Source organism: Peromyscus californicus, unplaced genomic scaffold (genome assembly GCF_007827085.1).
Source record: "Peromyscus californicus insignis strain IS unplaced genomic scaffold, ASM782708v3 Scaffold_17__1_contigs__length_78620276, whole genome shotgun sequence".
In the NCBI taxonomy this organism is placed as follows: domain Eukaryota; kingdom Metazoa; phylum Chordata; class Mammalia; order Rodentia; family Cricetidae; genus Peromyscus; species Peromyscus californicus.
This window is the reverse complement of record NW_026294469.1, coordinates 32,655,268-32,675,741: the sequence shown is the minus strand read 5'-3', so window position 1 is coordinate 32,675,741 and position 20,474 is coordinate 32,655,268. Positions and strand designations below refer to the sequence as shown.

At 39.8% G+C, this 20,474-nt stretch overlaps 1 protein-coding gene across 1 annotated transcript in view; it reads right to left on the bottom strand.

The window, feature by feature from the left end:
* The window catches only part of Stk32a (serine/threonine kinase 32A), a 120,804-nt gene that overhangs the window by 77,932 nt on the left and 22,398 nt on the right, over positions 1–20,474 (bottom strand). The window contains exons 3-4 of the mRNA XM_052742116.1: positions 5,494–5,549; positions 4,322–4,473 (exon numbers count right to left, since the gene is read on the bottom strand). Of these exons, the coding sequence (XP_052598076.1) occupies positions 4,322–4,473; positions 5,494–5,549 (208 nt within the window). The remainder of the gene's footprint in view (positions 1–4,321; positions 4,474–5,493; positions 5,550–20,474) is intronic.

Here is a 20,474-nt window from a genome sequence, read left to right as displayed (position 1 = left end):
TGTAAGAATTGTAAATATGTATAGTAATATTCATGCTAGTTGTTAATATGTATAGTAATATTCATACTAGAATTATGCTAATCTGTTGATATTAATGAACCATGGTTTGGTGAAACTAAGGGAGTCTTTAAGTTTGATGCAGTTGCATCAGGAGTTTATTGATTTATTTGATGCAATTGCATCAAGAGTTATTGATTTAAAAAAAAGGGCTTGGCACAGCTAAGGCTGTTATAGACATCTTAGACCCATCCAAAAAGGACATTCTATCTCGGTCATCCTCCACTCCTTTACTGGGGGTGTATGGCATCCCTGGGTATTGCTGTGGTTGTTCCAACTACTTCCAAGCTCTTAGTAAGAACCTGAGTCAGAACTGAAGCTCTGTATTTCCCCTGCCAGAGGCTGGTAGAGATGGGCAACATTCTTCTTGCTAGCTTCCAACCTAAGACAGAGTACACTTGATGGAAAGTATAGCTCCATGACAGGTAAGGCTGATTAGAGAAGAAGAATGACCCAAGGCAGGGATAGTCTGAGAGGCCCTTTCATATATTAAGAAGGGGGAGCTGTAGAGACCCCACAGATTCTTACTTAGGGTCCAAGAACCTGAGCTTGTTTTATCCAAAGGATGATTTGACCATGGACGTGATTACCAGATGTTTGGAAGGGTCTATACTTGGCTGTGTGGTGTGCTTTGATTTAGCAAGAGGCAGTTTTTTTGCCCTGTCGCTTGGCATTCTTATAAAAATCTCTTTTAAAGAGGCAGAAGGGACCATTGGGTTTTGTTCCAGGTCCTCTCGAAGCTATCCTATGTTTCTATCTTTATCCTCTTTGCTATCTTTCTATCTAAAAGTTTCTTATCCCTCTCTCCTCCTCCTAGGAACTTTTTTTTAAAAGGTGGGGGCTGGTCTTCCACAATCAGGGAGTTGCCATAGGTACCCAAAACAATACAGTCTATTGTCATTGTCCTGGGTGCCCACTAGAGCTCGAAGGTAAGACTTAATTGCACAAACTTTGGTCACCAGATGTGGCAAAATCAAGCTGGAACTTATCTGGAAGCTTCCTTTCTGCTGGTTAGTTCAATAGTGCTGGAATGAGCTATAATGGCTACTGAGGAAGAAAATTCACCTACAGTCTTACCCAGCTGTAAACACATTGAACTATAATAACAATCCACCTGGTAGGATGTACCCATTGGTGCAATAGTAGCATATATGTGATAGGATAACCAATAGCTATCTGACTGAATCCCGTGCCTACTCTAACAGAGAGAAATTATGCACAGTACAATAAACCTCATCAGGACTGGTTACTGGGGGAATCACTGGCCCTAGAGAACACACTGCTATTGTTTTTGCTAAGGGGACATGTAGTCCTACTGCCTTCTAAATACTCATGTTCATAGCCACAGATTAGTGTTTCTCTCAAACATTATCAAAGAAGGTTCTTATTACACTATGTAGTGGTTAATGCAGAGACTGTAACTGGTGAAAACACCAAGTGTAAGGGATTGTAGAGTGCTCAGCTCTAAAGGAGATATCTCTATATCATCTGCTCCAAGCTCAGAGGACATTGTAGAGAAGGCAGTGCAAAGAATGGGAGAACTAGAGGAGGGGAAGGTGTGTTCCAAAAATCTTCTTTAGATATGATGTAGCTGCTGTAGTCATGAATTAATTTCAGCTGTGTTTCCCTGGACAAGCCCTGCACAAGACAGGGCCTGTCAATATTTCATCATGAGTCCCCACTTATCCCAAAGGGATTATAAACAGCTAATAGCAGCTTGGAGAAGTGATGTCACTTTCTTTCATGGTGTAGGCACTGATAAGTTGCCTAGGCCCCATTAAATAACCTTCCACCTATGCTCATACAAGCAATCCTAATTAATTTCAGTGGACCAAAACATTCAAAAGAGACATGAAAGAAAGAGGGGCACTTACTGGGAAAAAGAAAGTTCCAGAGGGAGAGACAGAGGAAGAATGAAAGAAATGAATGGAGAATGAAATGATGAAAATTCACACACACACACACACACACACACACACACACACACACACACACACACACCTACACACACACACTACTGTCAATGAATAAAAAATAATTGTGTGTTCTGCACTGTGTATGATGGATATGGGGCTTCTCTTCCTTCTCTTCCATCAGTGGAGTTCGCCCAATATTTCACTGTGAGATTCAATGAAAACAACAAAAGAAGAGGGTACATATGTCACAACACAGTGATTCTCAACTGTTGTTCATGATCCCTTTTGGGATAGAATGACCTTTTCACAGGGGTTGTAGATCAGATATTTACATTATGCTTCATAACAGTACAAAAATACTGTAACAAAGTAGCAACAGAAATAATGTTATGGTTGGGGGTCACCATAAAATGAGTAAATGTATTAAAGGGTTACAGCACCAGGAAGGTTGAGAACCACTGTGAGAGCATGTCTGTCACACTATGGCCAGTTCTGCACATACAGTGAACAGAATGTGGTCTGGAATGAGAGAATTTCTAAACATTTTTGACTTATTACATCCCGGCGCCCAGGTTTCATTGCCTGTACCCACATAGCCAGAAGAGATGAAGCACAAAAGAGGAAAACTCTAGGTGTGTCCTCATAAAGAGTTCTTGACTCTAAAAAGGGAAAATGAGTTGGCTGTGCTTTTTAAGGAGGAAAAATATGACTTTGAACAAAGGGAGGCTATGAAGTGACAGCACCTTGTCATTTTTAGGGAGGAGAGAGAAGAGAGGATATGATGATTGCTAAGCAAGAGAAAGCCTGCATCCATTTTAGCATCTTACATGGCAGCATTTTGAATAAGCCACTCTAAAATACTGATTAACAAATACACCGAGGCTGTATCAAAATTAGACTCTTAGGAGGTCTGAGTAGTGCACAAATTATAATAGATCTATTTCTAAGTCACACAGAGCCCTCTCCTTTTCAACTGAGAAGTATCTAACACATTGCAGATTAAGTGGACTGTGTTAGGTAAAGATGGATGGAAGCAGGCTTTATGCACTGATGCCTCCAAAAGAATCTCCTCCAACACATAGTGAAATCTCAATTATTTTTCCATTAGCATTCTCTGGATAAAGACTTTCATTTTCTTTGCTCCTGCTGGTGAGTAAGAACTGCTTGGCATGCATATTTAAATAACCGTCATACTGAATTAACTTTAAGATCCGGCTCTTAACATAATAGATGCGTTAAAATGTACAGAGAAATGAGAGAGAGAGAAAGATCTCAATGCACAAGAAAAGCACCAGAGGTAATAAACATGACAAGTGTCCCAATGTCTTCTAAACCTTGGTTTATGGTAAAGAGTTTGAGGACTGACCCCAGATAGCTAATGTATAGCCAATGACATTTTAAGCCTGTCTAAACCTATTGGCTGAGGAAGGCAGCACCTGTCTTTAGTGAATCACAGGCATCCATAGCTGTTCCCAAAGTATAGCTCAAAGAAACCAGCCTGTTACCAGATACCTTAAGGAGAAAGTGTCTTCTACAAGATCCCAAGGTAAACCTCATGTTAACGAGGGAGGCCATACTTGGTTCATGCCCCACAGTTCATCAGAAAAATCTATCTAATTAGAGATACCACATCTGAGCACATTCATTATTGGTCCATGTAATTAAAATTCTTTAAGAAACACTAACCCCAAGGGCAAGGGGGAGTATTTATTTGTGACAAGTTGCAAAAAAACAACAACTTTTGGTTGAGATGGTTCAGTGGACACAAGCATGAGAATGGGAATTTGGATCCCCATAACCCAGGTAAAGCTGGATGCAGCTGCACACATCTGTAATCCCAGCACATCAAATAGGAGGTGGAGACAGAAGAAGCTCTAGAAGCTTGTAAGCCCCACCAGCCTGGTATATGCAGCAATAAACAAGAAACTCTATTATTTCAAATAAGGTGGAAGAGAAGGACAAACACCCGAGGTTGTCTTCTGATCTGCACACAAGTACAATTTCACACACCTCTGCACTCACATTTAGAGGCACATATGAACTTAACCCCCCCCACACACACACTACACACAGACATCATATACACACACTAAAAGAAAAACCATTTTGGTAGAGTGCTTAACTCATGTGTGCAAGGTCCCAAGTTTGACCCCCCAGCACCGTAATAAAACATACAAAAAAAACCCAATTTTTTTTCTCACTTTAACATCAAAGTTTTGTACAACATAATAAGGAAAACCATAATGAGGATTGGCCAATGCACATCAAGCAGTCATGATGTGATGATGTAACTGTGTTTGCAGATGGATTCAGGCGTGTCCATTCAGAGGTGCAGTCAACACACTTACCACAGATTCACCAGAAAAGGATGCTCCAGGCCCTTCATGATCTGGAGTTCCTTGAAGACATTCCTCACTTCATTGCGCTCCACACACTTCTGTTTATTCATGTACTTCATGGCATACATCTTCTTGGTATCATTCTTCTGCACGATGCAGACCTGATGATGCAAACCCCGGTCAGCAAGTGATTAGGGAGAAGGAAGACTGTGGCTGAGAGACACAAAGCAAGACTTATTCTTCAGCATGGCATAGAGCCCTTGTCATTCTCTGGGATTAAAGTTCTTATTTTACTCAGGGTAAAGATTTCATTTTCATCCCCCATGTATTTAGTACATCAATAATTGAATCTCTGCTTCCTCATACTAGTTTGCCTGCTTTTGCTCCTGGGATCTATGAGACCACATTTAAATCTGCTTCTGTGTTAAGAATATTCTGATAACAAATAGCATCCTCGATCCTCCTTGAAGTGGCTGGAATGGATGTGACTAGAGAAGTAAGATTAAAAAAAATAAGAAAAAAAAAAAACCACTAAGCAAAGTGTTTCTTTTCCCAACATGGGTGACACAGTGGAAAAGAGCAAGCATAAGGAAGCAGCTACATAATTGTCCATATTTTGTAATTCTTTTAGAGGCCTACACAACACTCACCAAAACAATAAGCAAATTTAATATGTACTCCCTGTTTTTAACTTAAAGTACGTCTCCATGGAGAAACTAATACTCAGTTCGAAGACAGAAGACTCTCACAGGAAGCTGGATGATATATATTTTTCATGGCAGCATTTTGGAAATTGGGGAAAATATAGAAACTAAGTGGATTCTTTTCCTCATGAAAAAATTATGTCTCATATTCATAATATAACCCTTACTGAGAAATTTGCGAATCTGAACTCTTACTGAGAAATTTGCGAATCTGAAATCTTAACGTTCTTTAGGATAAAGAAAAAACTCCCCAAGTACCCTGACAGTAGGAGACTTGACTGACTTGAACAAGGTAGTTCTGAGCCAGCACAGGGTTCATCTTATAGTTGACTTTCATTATATGATGGTGACAATTTTGTAAAAGTGCATTCTAAACCATTTCCAAGTTATCTGTCTTTATAATGCCAGCACCTCAACAATCTCTGACTCTGTCTGTGACCCACAGCTCTGCAGGTAGTTGGACAATTCAGTTCTTACCTTCCCAAAACTGCCCTTCCCAATGGCTCGCAAAATTTCAAAGTGATCAAAGTTGACTGTAAAGCAAGAGAATGAAGACTATTAGGAGTTATGGTAAATTACTTTTCAACAGCTAATCAAAGGAACAAGCACTGGGCTAAACCGAAGCACCTTGTCTAAAGTGACACAGCAAACTATGTTAAAATACCAATTTATTCACCAAAAATGACTTATTAGCCACTAATCACATGTAGCTATAGAGCTTAGGTAGTGTTAAGTGAGCAAAAATAGGAAAGCTACCTTTGTGAAGCCTGTAGTCTAATGATACTGTATAGAGTGCTTTGAGATGAAATACTCACAAAAATACATGGAAACTTAAAAGTGCATTCAGTCCTAGGAAGCCCAAAGACAGTGGGGCTGTCTCTAAGAATACAGAACACTGATTTGCCTGTAGACACTGGAGAAGTGTCTATGACTCCACATGGCTTCATGGAAAGCTGCTATGCTTTCAACTTTTTTCCCTGCTTGCCTATTTTGCCCCTACCTCACTCTCTTGTACTTAAATGATTTCAGTTTCCCTAAGTAGTAAAATGCTGCACCCATAAGTGCTGTGGGATGGTCTGTATGTGCTCTGATTGGTCAATAAATAAAACACTGATTGGCCAGTGGCCAGGCAGGAAGTATAAGCAGGACAAGGAGAGAGGAGAATTCTGGGAAGTAGAAGGCTGAGTGGGTAGACACTGCTAGCCACCGCCATGATAAGCAGCATGTAAAGACGCAGGTAAGCCATGAGCCACGTGGCAAGGTATAGATTTATAGAAATGGATTAATTTAAGATGTAAGAACTAGATAGCTAGAAGCCTGAGCCATTAGGCCAAACAGTTTAAATAATATCAGCGTCTGTGTGTTTATTTTATAAGTGGGCTGTGGACGGCTGGGGTTTGGCGGGACCCGGAGAGAAAACTCTCCAGCTACAAATGGCACCCAACGTGGAGACAAGAGTTTCCACCTAAAACTTGAGAAAAAAGATTCTAAAATGGAGCTAAAAACAGTTCCTAGTTGTCTCTTTCAAGTTAGTGGCAACCTGTGTGTTTGAGCTACTATGGCGGGTTCCTGGCATGCGTGCTCGACCTGCAGTATGGCGGGAATGAGGCCTCTGCAAGTGGCACATTAAGCTGCGTGGTGGATTTAGTCTTTGCTAGTATAAAACAAAAAAAGAGGTTTCTGGGCTACACGCTGCTTTGATAGAAGCGTAGACCCACTATTTCTGAGAGTTGAGGGCTCCCAGAGCTGGCAGAAAACGTACCACCGCCATGTTGGGAAGCTGAAGTGGGCAGAGCCAGCAGCCACAGGGCCGTTTCAGTCTTAGAATGCAGCAGTTTAAAGCAGTAGATTCAAGGTAATATAAAAAATAAGCCAGGTAAAGATGGCTACCACACAGAGAATCTGGATTATGTTCTCTTTGATATTCGTAACTGAAGAAAAACATTTGATTGCAAAAGCTGTTGAGTTATGCCAAAATGTATATTTTAAAGGTACCTTGACTTCAAAATTTGGATGTAAGGATATGTTGCTTTGGAAAGGAGGCTCTGCTTTTGTTTCCACAGAAAGCCAGAGGCTATGGATTTGTTCCAGATTAAGATACATCAGGTTTGACCAGCCAAGACCCCCTGAAAGGTCTCCAATGACACCAAGGCCCAGATGATCCAACATCCAGAACCGTTTCAAGGCAACTGGCTCAGACGATCCACCCTCATGGATTACTCCATAATCCTAAAATTTTCTTTGTGTTCCCATAAGATACAGCACCCCCCTCCAGCAGGAAGTAGTAAGAGAAGCTATGCCCAAATTCCCAAATATACCAAGCTGACTTTGGAGATGTGTAAAAGTTAAAACCTTCCTTTAAAAAAAAAAAGGAAAGAAAGAAAGAAATGGGGAAGTGCTGTGGGATGGTCTGTATGTGCTCTGATTGGTCAATAAGTAAAACACTGATTGGCCAGTGGCCAGGCAGGAAGTATAGGTGGGACAAGGAGAGAGGAGAATTCTGGGAAGTGGAAGGCTGAGTCGGGGAGACACTACCAGCTGCCACCATGACAAGCAGCATGTAAAGATGCCGGTAAGCCATGAGCCACGTGGCAAGGTATAGATTTATAGAAATGGATTAATTTAAGATGTAAAAACTAGATAGCTAGAAGCCTGAGCCATTAGGCCAAACAGTTTAAATAATATAAGCATCTGTGTGTTTATTTTATAAGTGGGCTGTCGGACAGCTGGGGTTTGGCGGGACCTGGAAAGAAAACTCTCCAGCTACACATAAGTTCACAGAATGAACTCATCTCCAGCTTACAGATGAGAATTTGTACATAGGTCCACTGAGGTGAGCTTTGAAGACAGGATGATCTGCACATGCTCTTTTGCATCCACAATGTCTCGTGATGAGAAGAGATATCCACTATGAGCACACATGATCTTTCAGGTTTAAGCTCATAAAATAATTCCCAAAGAGAACAAAATTCAGATTCTCTCTGGCAGGTGACAATCTTTGGTTTCTTGCCCTGATGACCATAAGAAAGTGTATTTCCTAGTGTTGAAATAAGGATTTAGACACATAAATTCTAAGTGAGAGATTAAAAGAGTTTCTAAGGAAATACTGTGAAACACTAGAATGTATCTGTTATTGCTTAGAAAATTTTGTACTCAGTTATTTATGGGAAGGTAACATGCTATATCACATGTGTGCAGGTGAGGAGACAGATTGGAGGAGCCAGCTCTCTCTTTCCAGAATGTGCATTCTCTGGACACTGAGCCATCCGTTCAGCCCTCTCTCAAGCCGTGAAGAGCTGTTTTCTGTCTTTATTATCAACAATTAGCTTCTCTCCCCATGAAGGGAAAAAGAGATCAGGGGCTCCTGAAAGTCTCTGGGTTTTCTGAAGCTCACACATTTTTGTAATGACTTCATCATCACTTCTCTGAACTTCCATTTTTTTTTTCCTAGCACAAAATTCCTTTAATCATATGAGATCATAAGTCTACTTCTGTGGACTTAGGTTTTTTACAAATGGTCCATTCTAGACTTGGACCCCCAAATAGCAATGTGATTTGATAGGAAAAACAGCCTCAGTTTCTCCATTTGCTCCCCAGTAAAAATCTCCTAGGTAAGAAGACATCTTTACCTAGAATGTGAAGATAAAGCTGTTTCCTTCCTGAAGTATTATTCATGTGAATGACTCATCTACCACAGCACACACTCCAGGACAGACTGTGTGTCATTTTGCTCACACTGGTTTCTCTGCAGCCTCAGAAGATTACCCACCAAGGCAGGTGAAGCTGTAACTCTCTGTAGCCCCTGCAGAGCCTAGTGCCATGATTTATATAAATTTGGCCCCCAGCAAATTTATCAAACTAAGCCATAAGGACATTCAAGACTCCCCAAACAATTGGGTCTTGTAAATATGAATAATGTAATCATTTGGGCCATCTTGGGGAACATTTTGCTAACTGTGCGTGGAATCCCATTAATAAGTTAAGAAATAGGTTTGGCATTCATAAGAAACATTAAATTTTTAAATGGAATAGAATAGAAAGTACCAGAAACTACTCAAATGAGATATGAGTAGAATGTCAGCTCTGAAACATTTATTTTATACATGTGGATAGATATGCAATTTTTGGTGCGTGCCTTACCTTGAGTTGTCATGAAAATAGTTAGCAAAATGTCCTCTCGAATTACATATTGACTTGACCAGATCAATGACTTTTTACACTCAGTACATGAATCTCAGGAATACATTATTTACTATGATAACATTAAAAGAAATTAACCAGAATTTATTTGCAAACCAACCCAAGATTTTATCTTGAGCAAATCCAGTAACTCATTATGACTTTTTTTCCCACTAGCAGCCAGCCTAGTAGGCTACAACAATATCCCTAATCTCCAAGCACACAGCAAGTACCAGGAAGCTTGAAGTCTCATTGTGATGTTAATCTATTTCACAAGCCATGTCTTTTTCTAAATCATTCTAAGCATTAGTCAAAATTAATAAAAGATTGCATGTCAAAGTACCTGGTAACTTTTGAAAGGACAAGTATCAGCTCAGGACCCCAAAACCATATTCTCAGCACAAAGGAGATTTAATTGCCCCAGAGGGACAGAGGGCAGGGAATAAGAGACAAAGACAGGAGAGAGGGGTTGAGGGAGAAGGAGAAGGGAACAAGGAAAAGGGGGAAGAGGTATTTGTCCAGAAGGGACAAAGGACTGCCACTGGGTAGAGAGGAGATAGACGTGGCACATAGACAAACGGCGGTTTATAAAGTACAAGGGAAGTGTACCCCATGGGAAACCCCATGTTAGGATAAGGTGTTTAATTTTAATTGGGCATGTTAATTAGGTGAGCCAAAGGGGGTTTTTGATTGCTGGACTTCAATACTTTGATAGCTGGATCTTCATAGTCAGCCTCAGGAAGAGGGATTGGCCCAATAAAGGAAAAGGCCTTCAGGAATGTAATCTAATGGTTTTTAGCAAGGCAGAGGGAATTGAGAAGGTCAAGGCCTGCCAGAGCCACATGCTCAAGTCAGCTAGTGTCCCTTCAATTTTATATTGGCAAAACTTCCTAATGTAATATGCCTTCCCAAATGTCAGTTCTCAGAAAAGTCTGAGGAAAAAAATAAACATAGAAAACATATCTTGCGTCTCATAAGTAAAAGAGAAAACAGACTTGGAGCTAGTACCTTGCCATGCAAAGTCCCTCCTTCCTGGAATACAGCCTAGGAAGAAAAGCAGCTGCTGATCAGAAGTGACTGGGAGGGCTTGAGAGATGGCTCAGTGGTTAAGAGCACTGGCTGCTCTCCCAGTTGACCCAGGTCTGGTTCCCAGCACCCACATGGTAGTTCACAACCTTCTGTATCCAGTTGCAGGGGATCTGATGCCCTCTCTGGCTTTTATGGGCACCAGGCATACTTGAGGTACAGAGATGTACACGGAAGCAAAACACCTACACCCATATTTTAAATGATTTTTTTTCTTTTTCATCATCTTCAAGACAAGCTCTAAATCAATCACAACAGTCCCTCTAAATGCCTAACAGCACAATCACCAGTTAGTAAGAAAACTAATTTGAAAATACAACCAAAATTCATACATTGAGACAGTACTATAATGAGAGAGACAAATTCAGAATTGTTGATTTCCAACAGAAATCCCACAGTGTTTTGTAGACTTACAGTGTTTGCCTTTCTGATTCTGGACCCAGGATCTTCCACTGTCTTCCCAGGCATCATAATGCAGTTTTTACACATCTACCCACTCCAACTGAAGAACCCGGGAGAGCAATATGGAATTTTTCCTCTCATTTAGAATTGTTTGAATCAAATTATACTCGCTAAGTCTTTCCCTAAACAGAAGCTTGCTGTCTCTAAGACACATTGCTGATGATGTTACCAGTTTCTTAATTTCTCTCACTCTACCCTCCGCCAATCTCAACATTTTGTGAAACTAACATTATTGAAGGAAGAAAAGAGGACCACCCCCTTTCAGAATATGAGATAAGACCCTGACCCTAAGGCTTGGCAGAAGGACATTCTAGAAAGGGAAGCAACGCATCTTCGTTATTCTATTTTGAGATAACAATATTTGAAAACCTTGATTCCAGCCTTCGGAAGTAGCAAATCGTGAACATATGTGAGTCTATTGAGATCCAAGTCCCACAAACTGCTTATGTAAATCTTCCTATTGATGATGGAACAAGGACACCAGCTGTGTGACCCTGGACAAGTTACTCAATCTTTCCAAATCACAATGTCCCATCTGTAAAATGGAGCTAATTAAACCCAACAGGCATGATGCTTCCAAGATGAGACACTGTACGCCAGAAGTGTAGTGTCTGGCCCACTGAAATCTGAAAATGACAATCACTTTTAAATGTGCAACTATTCAATGGAAATTGGACCTTATTTCCAAAGTTTCAATTCTGTTCCTACAGTGCAACCACTGTTACAAGTGCTAGGATGTCCTTTTAAGGGTTTTTCTCAGCATGTGTGGGTTCCTTTCTGGCAGCAGGACAGCACACTATCATTGGGAGAGGAGCAGGTTTTCTAGTAACTCGACCGTGTCTGTCCATTCGTATAAAAGACAGAGCTCTAATTATTTTAAACTGACTGTGTGTCTTCCGTTGTCTCAAACTACTGCACTAATTGATGAGTATTGAAAGGTGATTTACTTATCTACTACCAATAACACTGCCCCAGATATCTTGGATGAGTTTTTGTGCATATATTTGTAAGCTTAATTTATGGGAATTGGGCCAAAGTATGCCAGCTTTCTAATGTAAAGATATTGTCAGTAGCCCTCCAGAGATACTGCACCTATCCTCCTTCATATCAATGACATACAATGTCATTGTCTTAATTAGAGTTATTATTACTGTGATGAAACACCATGACCATGACTTGGAGAGGAAAGAGTTTATTTGCCTTATACTTCTATGTCATTGTTCACCATCGAAGGACATCAGGACAGGAACTCCAATAGGGCAGGATCCCGGAGGCAAGAGCTAATGAAGAAGCCATGGAGGGGTGGTGCTTACTGACTTGCTCTCCCTGTCTTTCTGAGCCTGTTTTCTTACAGAACCCAGGACCACCAGCCCTGGGGTGGTTCTGCCTACAGTGTGCTGAGAGCTGCGACCTCCCACCTCCATCACTAATTCAGAAAATACCCAACAGGCTTGCCTTCAGACCAACCTTATGCAGGTATTTTCTCATTGAGGCTCCCTTCTTTCCATTGACACTATCCTGTGTCAAGTTGGCATAAAACTAGTCAGGACAAGAAGATAATTTTTAACTTGCCAACACTACTACACACAATTGCCTTGATCTGACAAGATAAAAATATGCATATATTTACTTATTTCATCTCTTTAATGAGTCAAGCTGTATAAATATGTTATATATTTTTCAGCAAACTGCCTGTTCACATATTTTGCCTATTTGAATTATTTGTTAGTCATTCTGATTTGCATGTGCACTTAAATTTAAGTAAATTAATTGATTATAAAATATCAGTTTAATTTTTCTTGGCTATCCCTTTGAACACATTTAAATAATGGAAGTCTTAGAGTCAAATGTATCCATCTTTTTCTTTGGCCCTTCTGAGTTTGTCTTATTTGAAAATTACTTTTAAAAACATGTTCTTATATTTTAAATTAAAAGTCTTTTATAGAAATTAGTGCTTATTAATTAATTATTTTTTAAAAATTCATTTATTCTGGTTGGAAGAGAGTGTGAGAATGTCACTACATACAACTGGAGGTCATAGAAAAATATGCTAGAATCAGTTCTCTCCTTCCAGGTCATCGAACTCAAGTTGTTGGCTTACGGGCAAGCTCCTTTACCTGCTGAGTCATTTTACAGGTCCATTAAAGCATTTGACATGAATATATAATGTATATTATATATTCTATAATACAAATGCTTTTTAAAAAAATCTTTTTTTTGGTATAAACATAAAATACAACTTGTATTGTATACTCTCATACACAGAACCAAAAAGTTTCTAAATCCCGATGTTTTCAAGAACCTAAACAAATCTGTATGCATGGATGCCAATGCCATTTCCAAGTTGATGCTCTGACATTTTTTGGATGGCTATCAGCTTCAAGGGGGTCTTCAGAACTTAATTATGCTGATAACTTTTGGGTAAATGCTAGTTTATAAAGTACAATGCTAACTTTTGATGGTTCATGATTCCAGTCACTAGCATGTTAAGTCAGGACAGCCTGACTCAGGTCAAGAGCATCAAAATAAGACAAATTTCTCAGAAAATGGAAAAAAATGAAATAAAGTTTTTTTTATTCATTTTTCTACAATCTTTCTACTTAAATGTGGTGATATTTAGTTCTGTGCTCTGTACAGATAAAGTCAGTTCTACATGAAATCTTAAATGCTCAGCTGTTCTATACCCCACTTCATCTCCAGCCTGCAAACTCCTTTACTGTCCTCCCCAGGGGAGCAGAAGATCAAAGTGTGGTAAAGTCCAGCAAAGACAATGCTCATTGAACTAGGCTGATCCTCAATGAAAATACAGTCCTTGATCACCTAGTCAGCAGCTGTGAACACTGTCTTAGGCCCTGAGAAGTCTGTCTGCCCACTGGAACTTTCAGTCTAATGGGATGAGAAAGTAATCAATCATAGCCAATATCCAACCTTATATAAAGGATATCCATCGTTATTCTAAGCATGTGCCATAATTACCCCATCATTCCACCATTTCTACAAAACAGCACTACTATAATTGCTATTCTTTTTTAAAGATGGGCCAACTGCAGCAGAGAAATTAAGTAATTTTCCCAAGGCCAGAGGGCCAGAGTAGTAGAGTGAGAATTCAAATTGACTCTGTAGCTACACTCCAGCCCTGTTCTCTGCTGCCTTCCATTAAACATAATCTACCTTTCTTTTGCATATGAAATACAATAAGCCACAGAGTCTGCCAAGGCCTGACAGCATTTACATCTTAGTTTTCACTTTTCTTAAGTAGGTATTTGTAGTTTTGATGGGTGCTATCCTGGAAACCAAGTCCCACAAACTACTTACAGTCATTCGATGACTGTCAATCATTCCATCCCTCATCCCTAAGCAGAAGCCTTAGTCTAGATGTTAGATTGTAATTCAAGCCATTTTATTCTATATCCTTACACTGGTTTTCCTGATCTGGAAATGTATGTTTTTCTCTCTCTGTTACTGATGTCCAGAAAATGAAAACAACTGTCTAGACACAAAGGAAAGGGGTCATCATTTCAACAGAACAAAGCCAATACAGAGCATACATTAGAATCATAAGATAGGGGAGCAGCCCCATGGCATTGAAATATTTGGCTTCATGTTCAGAAAGTTCTGATTTTGTTTTCTATCCAGGAATCTTCAATATTCCTTCATCAATTCCAATTTTATTTATTTCATTTATTGTGAAACAGGGTCTTACTCACTGTGGTTTTCAATCCTGATCCTCCCAAGTACCGAGATTATAGGAATTTGTCACACCTGGCCAAATATTAACTTTTGAAATTATGACTAATTCAAGTTCAAAATAATGCTGATGTGATTGCTCTAGGAAGATCAGAGTTCCACAAAGAAATCAAGTTCTGCTCCTCCAGGGTTCAGAACCCACTGAAGCACCCTGATGGAGCTACTCTAAGTGTCGGTTCGGGTCCTTCTCCTTCTTACAGCTTTTGCTCTTTTCATTGCTACATTAGAATCTTCATTTGTTTTCTGCTACTATGACCTAGTTTCTGAGACTGGAAATTTATTAAGAAAAGAAAGCAGAGTTTTGTTCAGTTCATGTTTCAGAGGCTGGGAGTCCCAAGAGCAAACTACTATTGGCTCATGGTTAGGCTTCCGTTGCATTATAACACGGCACACAGGCTCATGTGTGACACAAGGCACACATGTGTCTTCTCCTCATAATGTTATAAAGACACCAGCCCTATCGTGTTGTCATCTTGACGACCTTATCCAATCCCAGTGACATCCTAAAAGCTCTACTCCAAATACTACCAACATGTTGATCTTGGTATTGAGTCCCCAACACAAGGAAATCAGGGACCCACTGAAATCATAGCAACTGGCATATCAGAAAGAGTCGCAGGAAAAGGGATAAAAATTTGCTATGTCATTTTTCCTGGGGAAAATGAACAGACTTTTGTTGAATCTCAACAAAACACATGATGACAACCAAAGAAACAATCCCAGGCAAGTCTAGTTTGGTGAACCAAGTGAGTTGACTGGGGTTACTTAAAGAAGTACCTGTCACTCAAAGGTAGCTGCATCACTGTGAAGGTGACCTGGGAAAGCTTTGTCTCTGGAGCTCCCTCCATAGACTGGGGAAAGCAACTGGTGTGACAGTCTCTCTTTCTCCAGCAATTATAACCGCTTTTATCACCTTGGGGAGGGGCCTGTGAATCCAGAGTTTCTGCTAGAACCTGCCTAGCACAAGTCTGCATGAATTTATTTAGGAACACTGTTCTATGCAGTAAAACACAAAAGATTTCTAAGGCTAGGGAAAATTTTCTTCTTACTTTATAAAATTAAAGTTTCAAAGAAAGGCAACAATCATCTGGACCTTCCAAAATGAGGAGCAGTTTAGCAGTTAGCCAAGCAAAGAAGGGCAGGGAGGATGCTCTTACAAGTGACCCAAATCCCTAGGAGAAGAGTTCATTAAGGTACAAGTGAATGAAATTATTACCTCAAATCTCCATTTCCACCTTGATCCCATCCTTGAGTCTCAAGAAAATTTATGCTTTTTCACATAAAAGATTGATAATACATTTACACTGCCTTCCAGCATGCTGTATCTTGAGTCATATTTATTTAAGTCCTACCTACATGCATGTGTATCATACAGACACGTTAATACACATAGTTTTATATAATCCTTGTCCAAACAGTGTGAAGAGGTAATATTATTAGTGTTTTGTTGATGAGTTATATACACCCAGAAATGAAATCCCCCAATATTGGGACTTAGATTTCAATCTAACTATGTATGGCCCCAAGTTCCATATTTCAATATTGTGATGAGCCTGAAATCCAGAAAACATTGTCACAGCTATGGAACTCTTGAGTTTGGATTTTGGCTATGCTACTACTTAGGAGCTAGCAATATTAAGCACAGCATTCAATGCCTCTTCATTTCAACTTCTTCCTCTGTAAGATTCTGATCACACAGAGTCCAACTTCTACAATTATTATAAAGTCTAGGAAACAAAAGCTATAGCAATGGTGGGGCTCAAGTGTTATCAGTAGAGTAGGATCCAATAATTATTACTGCTTTTGTTTTTGCTAGTGTTACTAGACAAGCTATCTTGACATCAGCCCAGAATTACTCCCTTATTAAAAAAAATACTAAGTGAAATGATGGAGAATTTGATAGAGGACTTCAGTACAGAGAATATAGGCTGAGTGAAGAAAGAAAGACATCGGGTGTGACTTTTTCCCTATGTCATATCACCTAGGGACAACAGAAAGCATGCTTAATAGACACTTGGTAACTAACATAGAGGAACGGAGTGCTGCACCAAGGAGCTTGGATGGCTTTAGAAGAAAAATATAAAACATATTTTGTTCATCATTTCCTAATACATCATTATTAATAGGGTGCACCTCCTAAGAGGTCACACCAACAAGCTATTATTAAAAGACCTCTTAGGCCAGCAAGATGGCTCAGCAGTTAAAGGCAAGTGCCACCAAGTCTAACAACCAGAATTCAATCTCTAGGCCCCAGACAATGGAAGGAGAGAACCCACTCTTGCAAGTTGCTCTCTGGCCTTCTAAGACATACATGCACATGCATGCCTGTGACATACGCGCACATGCAACACACAAATAAATAAACAAACAAACAAATGAAATGAAAACTTACTAAAACTTCTTAGTAGGGTAGATAGTAATGGAAGTCTCCATTCAGATGGTTTCCTGGTACTATTACAAGTTCAGATTTCTTAGCAGATACTGGATTTCCATATTAAAGCCTCAAGGTTTCAGTTACTTTCAGAATGAGTCCCAAGTGTTGAGAGCTGCCATTTTTACACTCCCTCTACTTCATAGACACCAAACCTCCTAAGTGAGGGCAGGGATGGAAGCTCCACAGCCACTGAGGATAATTAACATGAGAGCCAGAGGATATTTGCTTTGTCAGAGCTGCATGATCTTTGAACAGAAGTAAGTGTGTTTCACTATGGCAACAGAAAGGCATCAAAATTAAATCACAGCCTTCCAAATAGAGATAGAATCAGCCGCTTTTCTAACCCTGTCTGCTTATAAGAATGGACACTGCCTGGTTGGCCAGGGAAAGAAGAAAAGGGCCAGACAAATTTGAGGTAGCACTTAAGAAGATAATTCTTTGGGTTTGTTGTACAGTTCTGCGTGAATCCGTTGAGTGTCTCATTTGCTGTATTGCATCTCAAATGGAATGACTTAGCAAGAAGTGCTTGCTTACAGCCTTTTAGGACAGTCACAGTAAGACAGGAAAGAAGCTGAAATCACGCCCCCAGAAGCCACAGCTGTGCTAGAGAGTCAAATCAGCAAGCCTTCAGTGAGCATCTGGGTGCCTGGGACTCTGTAAGCACTGATAGGGAAAGCAAAGGGGAGTTGGACTCAGTCATGTCCTCAGGCAACCTATGCTCTCCAAGGGGAAGGAGGCTGAGACACAGGAGAGCAGATTCAGCCGCTGGAGGATTAGAATACCTTGTTCATTTTCATGATTTTATTTTTCTATAGCACATGTGTCACTGAAATTCACTCACCTTTCTGGAAAGAGATGATGATGATGGGTGATAGATAGATAGATAGATAGATAGATAGATAGATAGATAGATAGATAGATAGATAGACAGAGATAGATAGATGATAGACAGAGATAGACAGATAGAGATAGATAGATAGGTAGATAGATAGATAGATAGATAGATAGATAGATAGATAGATAGATAGATAACAGAGAGTGATGATAGAGCAATATGACTAACAGATGATAGAGTGATAGAGAGAATATATATAATAAAAAATGATAGTGTCCCAGTTAGCAGTAACTGTCAAGTTGACAAAAGACAGTCTCAACTGAGTAATTGTCTTTATCAGAGTATGTCTGTTAGAGATTATCTTGATGGTTAATTGATGTAGGAGGCCTCAGCCCACTGTGGGAGGTACTATTTCCTGAACAGAAAGTTCTGGACTGTACAAACAAGGTACTGAAGCATGAGCCCATGAGCAAGGCCACAAGCAGCATTTCTGCACGCTTTCTGCTTCAAATCCTGCCTTGAATTCCGCCAATGATGGGCTATAACCTATCAGCTAAAATAAGCCTCTTCCTTCCTTAAATTGCTTTTTGTCATGGTATTTGCCATAGCAACAGAATGAAACTAAAACAGATTAATAGGTAGATATACAGACGAATGGATAGATGGATAGCTAGATGGACAGACAGACAGGCAGAGAAACAGACAAGAAAGCAAATACATATGAGTAGTTTTATGTTAGTTCAGTTTTAGTGTTGTTGTGGACCTTCAGAAATGTGAGAGAATGGTAAAGTGCAGCTGTTTTTTTTTTTTTTTTATTTGTTTGTTTGTTAGTTATTTTGGGACAGAGTTTCTCTGTGAAACAGTTCTGGCTGTCCTGGAACTCAGTCTGTAGACTAGGCTGGCCTTGAACTCACAGAGATCTGCTTGCCTCTGCCTCCCAAGTACTGGGATTAAAGGTGTGTGTCACCACCACCCAGTCTGTTGTATTTCTTAGGTTTTAATGAGGATTGAATGGTTTGATAAAAGATGAAAATGATTTGATTCAGCAAAGGTTGCATTAGACTTCTATAGCCTCCACTTACAAGATACTGGCCTTTCTGAGCTTCCAATTTCTTGTTTACAATCAAGATTTTTTTTTAACTGAAAAATGTTTTCAGTATAAAAATACAGTGCAGTAGGAACAAGAACAATAAAACTACCTAAAGATAACCATTACTCATATTTCTTTCTTTCAAATTATTTTGTTAAGTTTTTATGCTTATCTATGTATAAAAATAATCAAATGTTTCTAAAGGCTTTGTATGAAAAACTAGGAGTTATGCTGCTCACTATTCTATCTCCCATTCTTTCCCACTTAGAAGCAGATACTCTTCCCTCTTTTAGCTAATACATGGGTAGTTTCCATCACATCTTAAAACCGTATACCTTTATTGTCCTTTTTTCTTCTCAGCATTAGTCATTTGCTGTGGGATGTTCTGTATGGCAAATGTGTTGCTAATTAGTCAATAAATAAAACACTGATTGGCCATTGGCTAGGCAGGAAGTGTAGGCGGGACAAGGAGGAGAATAAAGCTGGGAAGTGGAAGGCTGAGTCAGAGAGACACTGCCAGCCGCCATGATGACAAACAGCATGTGAAGATGCCGGTAAGCCACGAGCCATGTGGCAAGGTATAGATTTATAGAAATGGATTAATTTAAGCTGTAAGAACAGTTAGCAAGAAGCCTGCCATGGCCATACAGTTTGTAACCAATATAAGTCTCTGTGTTTACTTGGTCGGGTCTGAGTGGCTGTAGGACTGGCAGGTGAGAGAGATTTGTCCTGACTGTGGGCCAGGCAGGAAAACTTTAGCAACAGTCATTAGGTACTGAATTGCAGAGATGGGTGAGGATTGTCTTATTTGCTCATTCTTTTGGTTTTAAACCCAGCATGATTCCCATCTTTCCAACATGATTGCCTCTGCCCTACTCATTTCAACTAGCTCAGAATCCTTATTTCAGTTCTTCTGACTACATAATTGCACGTCCTATGAGTGTCATGTAGCCAACTAGGATTCTCTTGTTGCGGTTGGTTGTGTGTGCCACTGTTGCACAATTTTCATTTTCCCCGGGGTGACTGTCTTGTTCACACGTGCCCTTACTTGTCTGTATGTCTTTTCTCTTTTCATTTCTAAACTCAGTTGTTTAACCCCTTTGTTTGAGTTGAGGGGCATCAGTCATGATGACACCTAATGGATGTCCCCGAAAGTCCTCTGGCTTGTGCCACTCTGGTCATCCCCTTTGCTAGGCCTGTCTCCTGAGCTGTCCTTCACCCTCACCCTGGGACTGTTCTGCATTTTTAGTAAACTTGTGCCACAGCAGCTTTATAAGAAATTTTATGTAGATACAATTTTAAAATATTGTGAAAACTCTTTTTATTGGCTCACTGGTAGTTTGGCTCTGTGTTGAATATCAGGATCAGAAATTGCTTTTTTCTTCAGAATTCAAAGGCACTGCTTTCCTTCACGCCAGCTTTTCATGTTGTCACTAAGAAGTCCATGACTGTTTCCATGAACCAAAATTTTCTTCTCCAGAACTTAACCGTATATTTATGTTGACTATTTTCAAATTTCATGATGACATAGGTTGCAATACCAATTCCAGGGTCATTTTTGTAAATTATATTGCTGGTCGCCTCTTCCCTCTATGCTGGCTTCCTCCCTCTCTGTACTTTGTAGG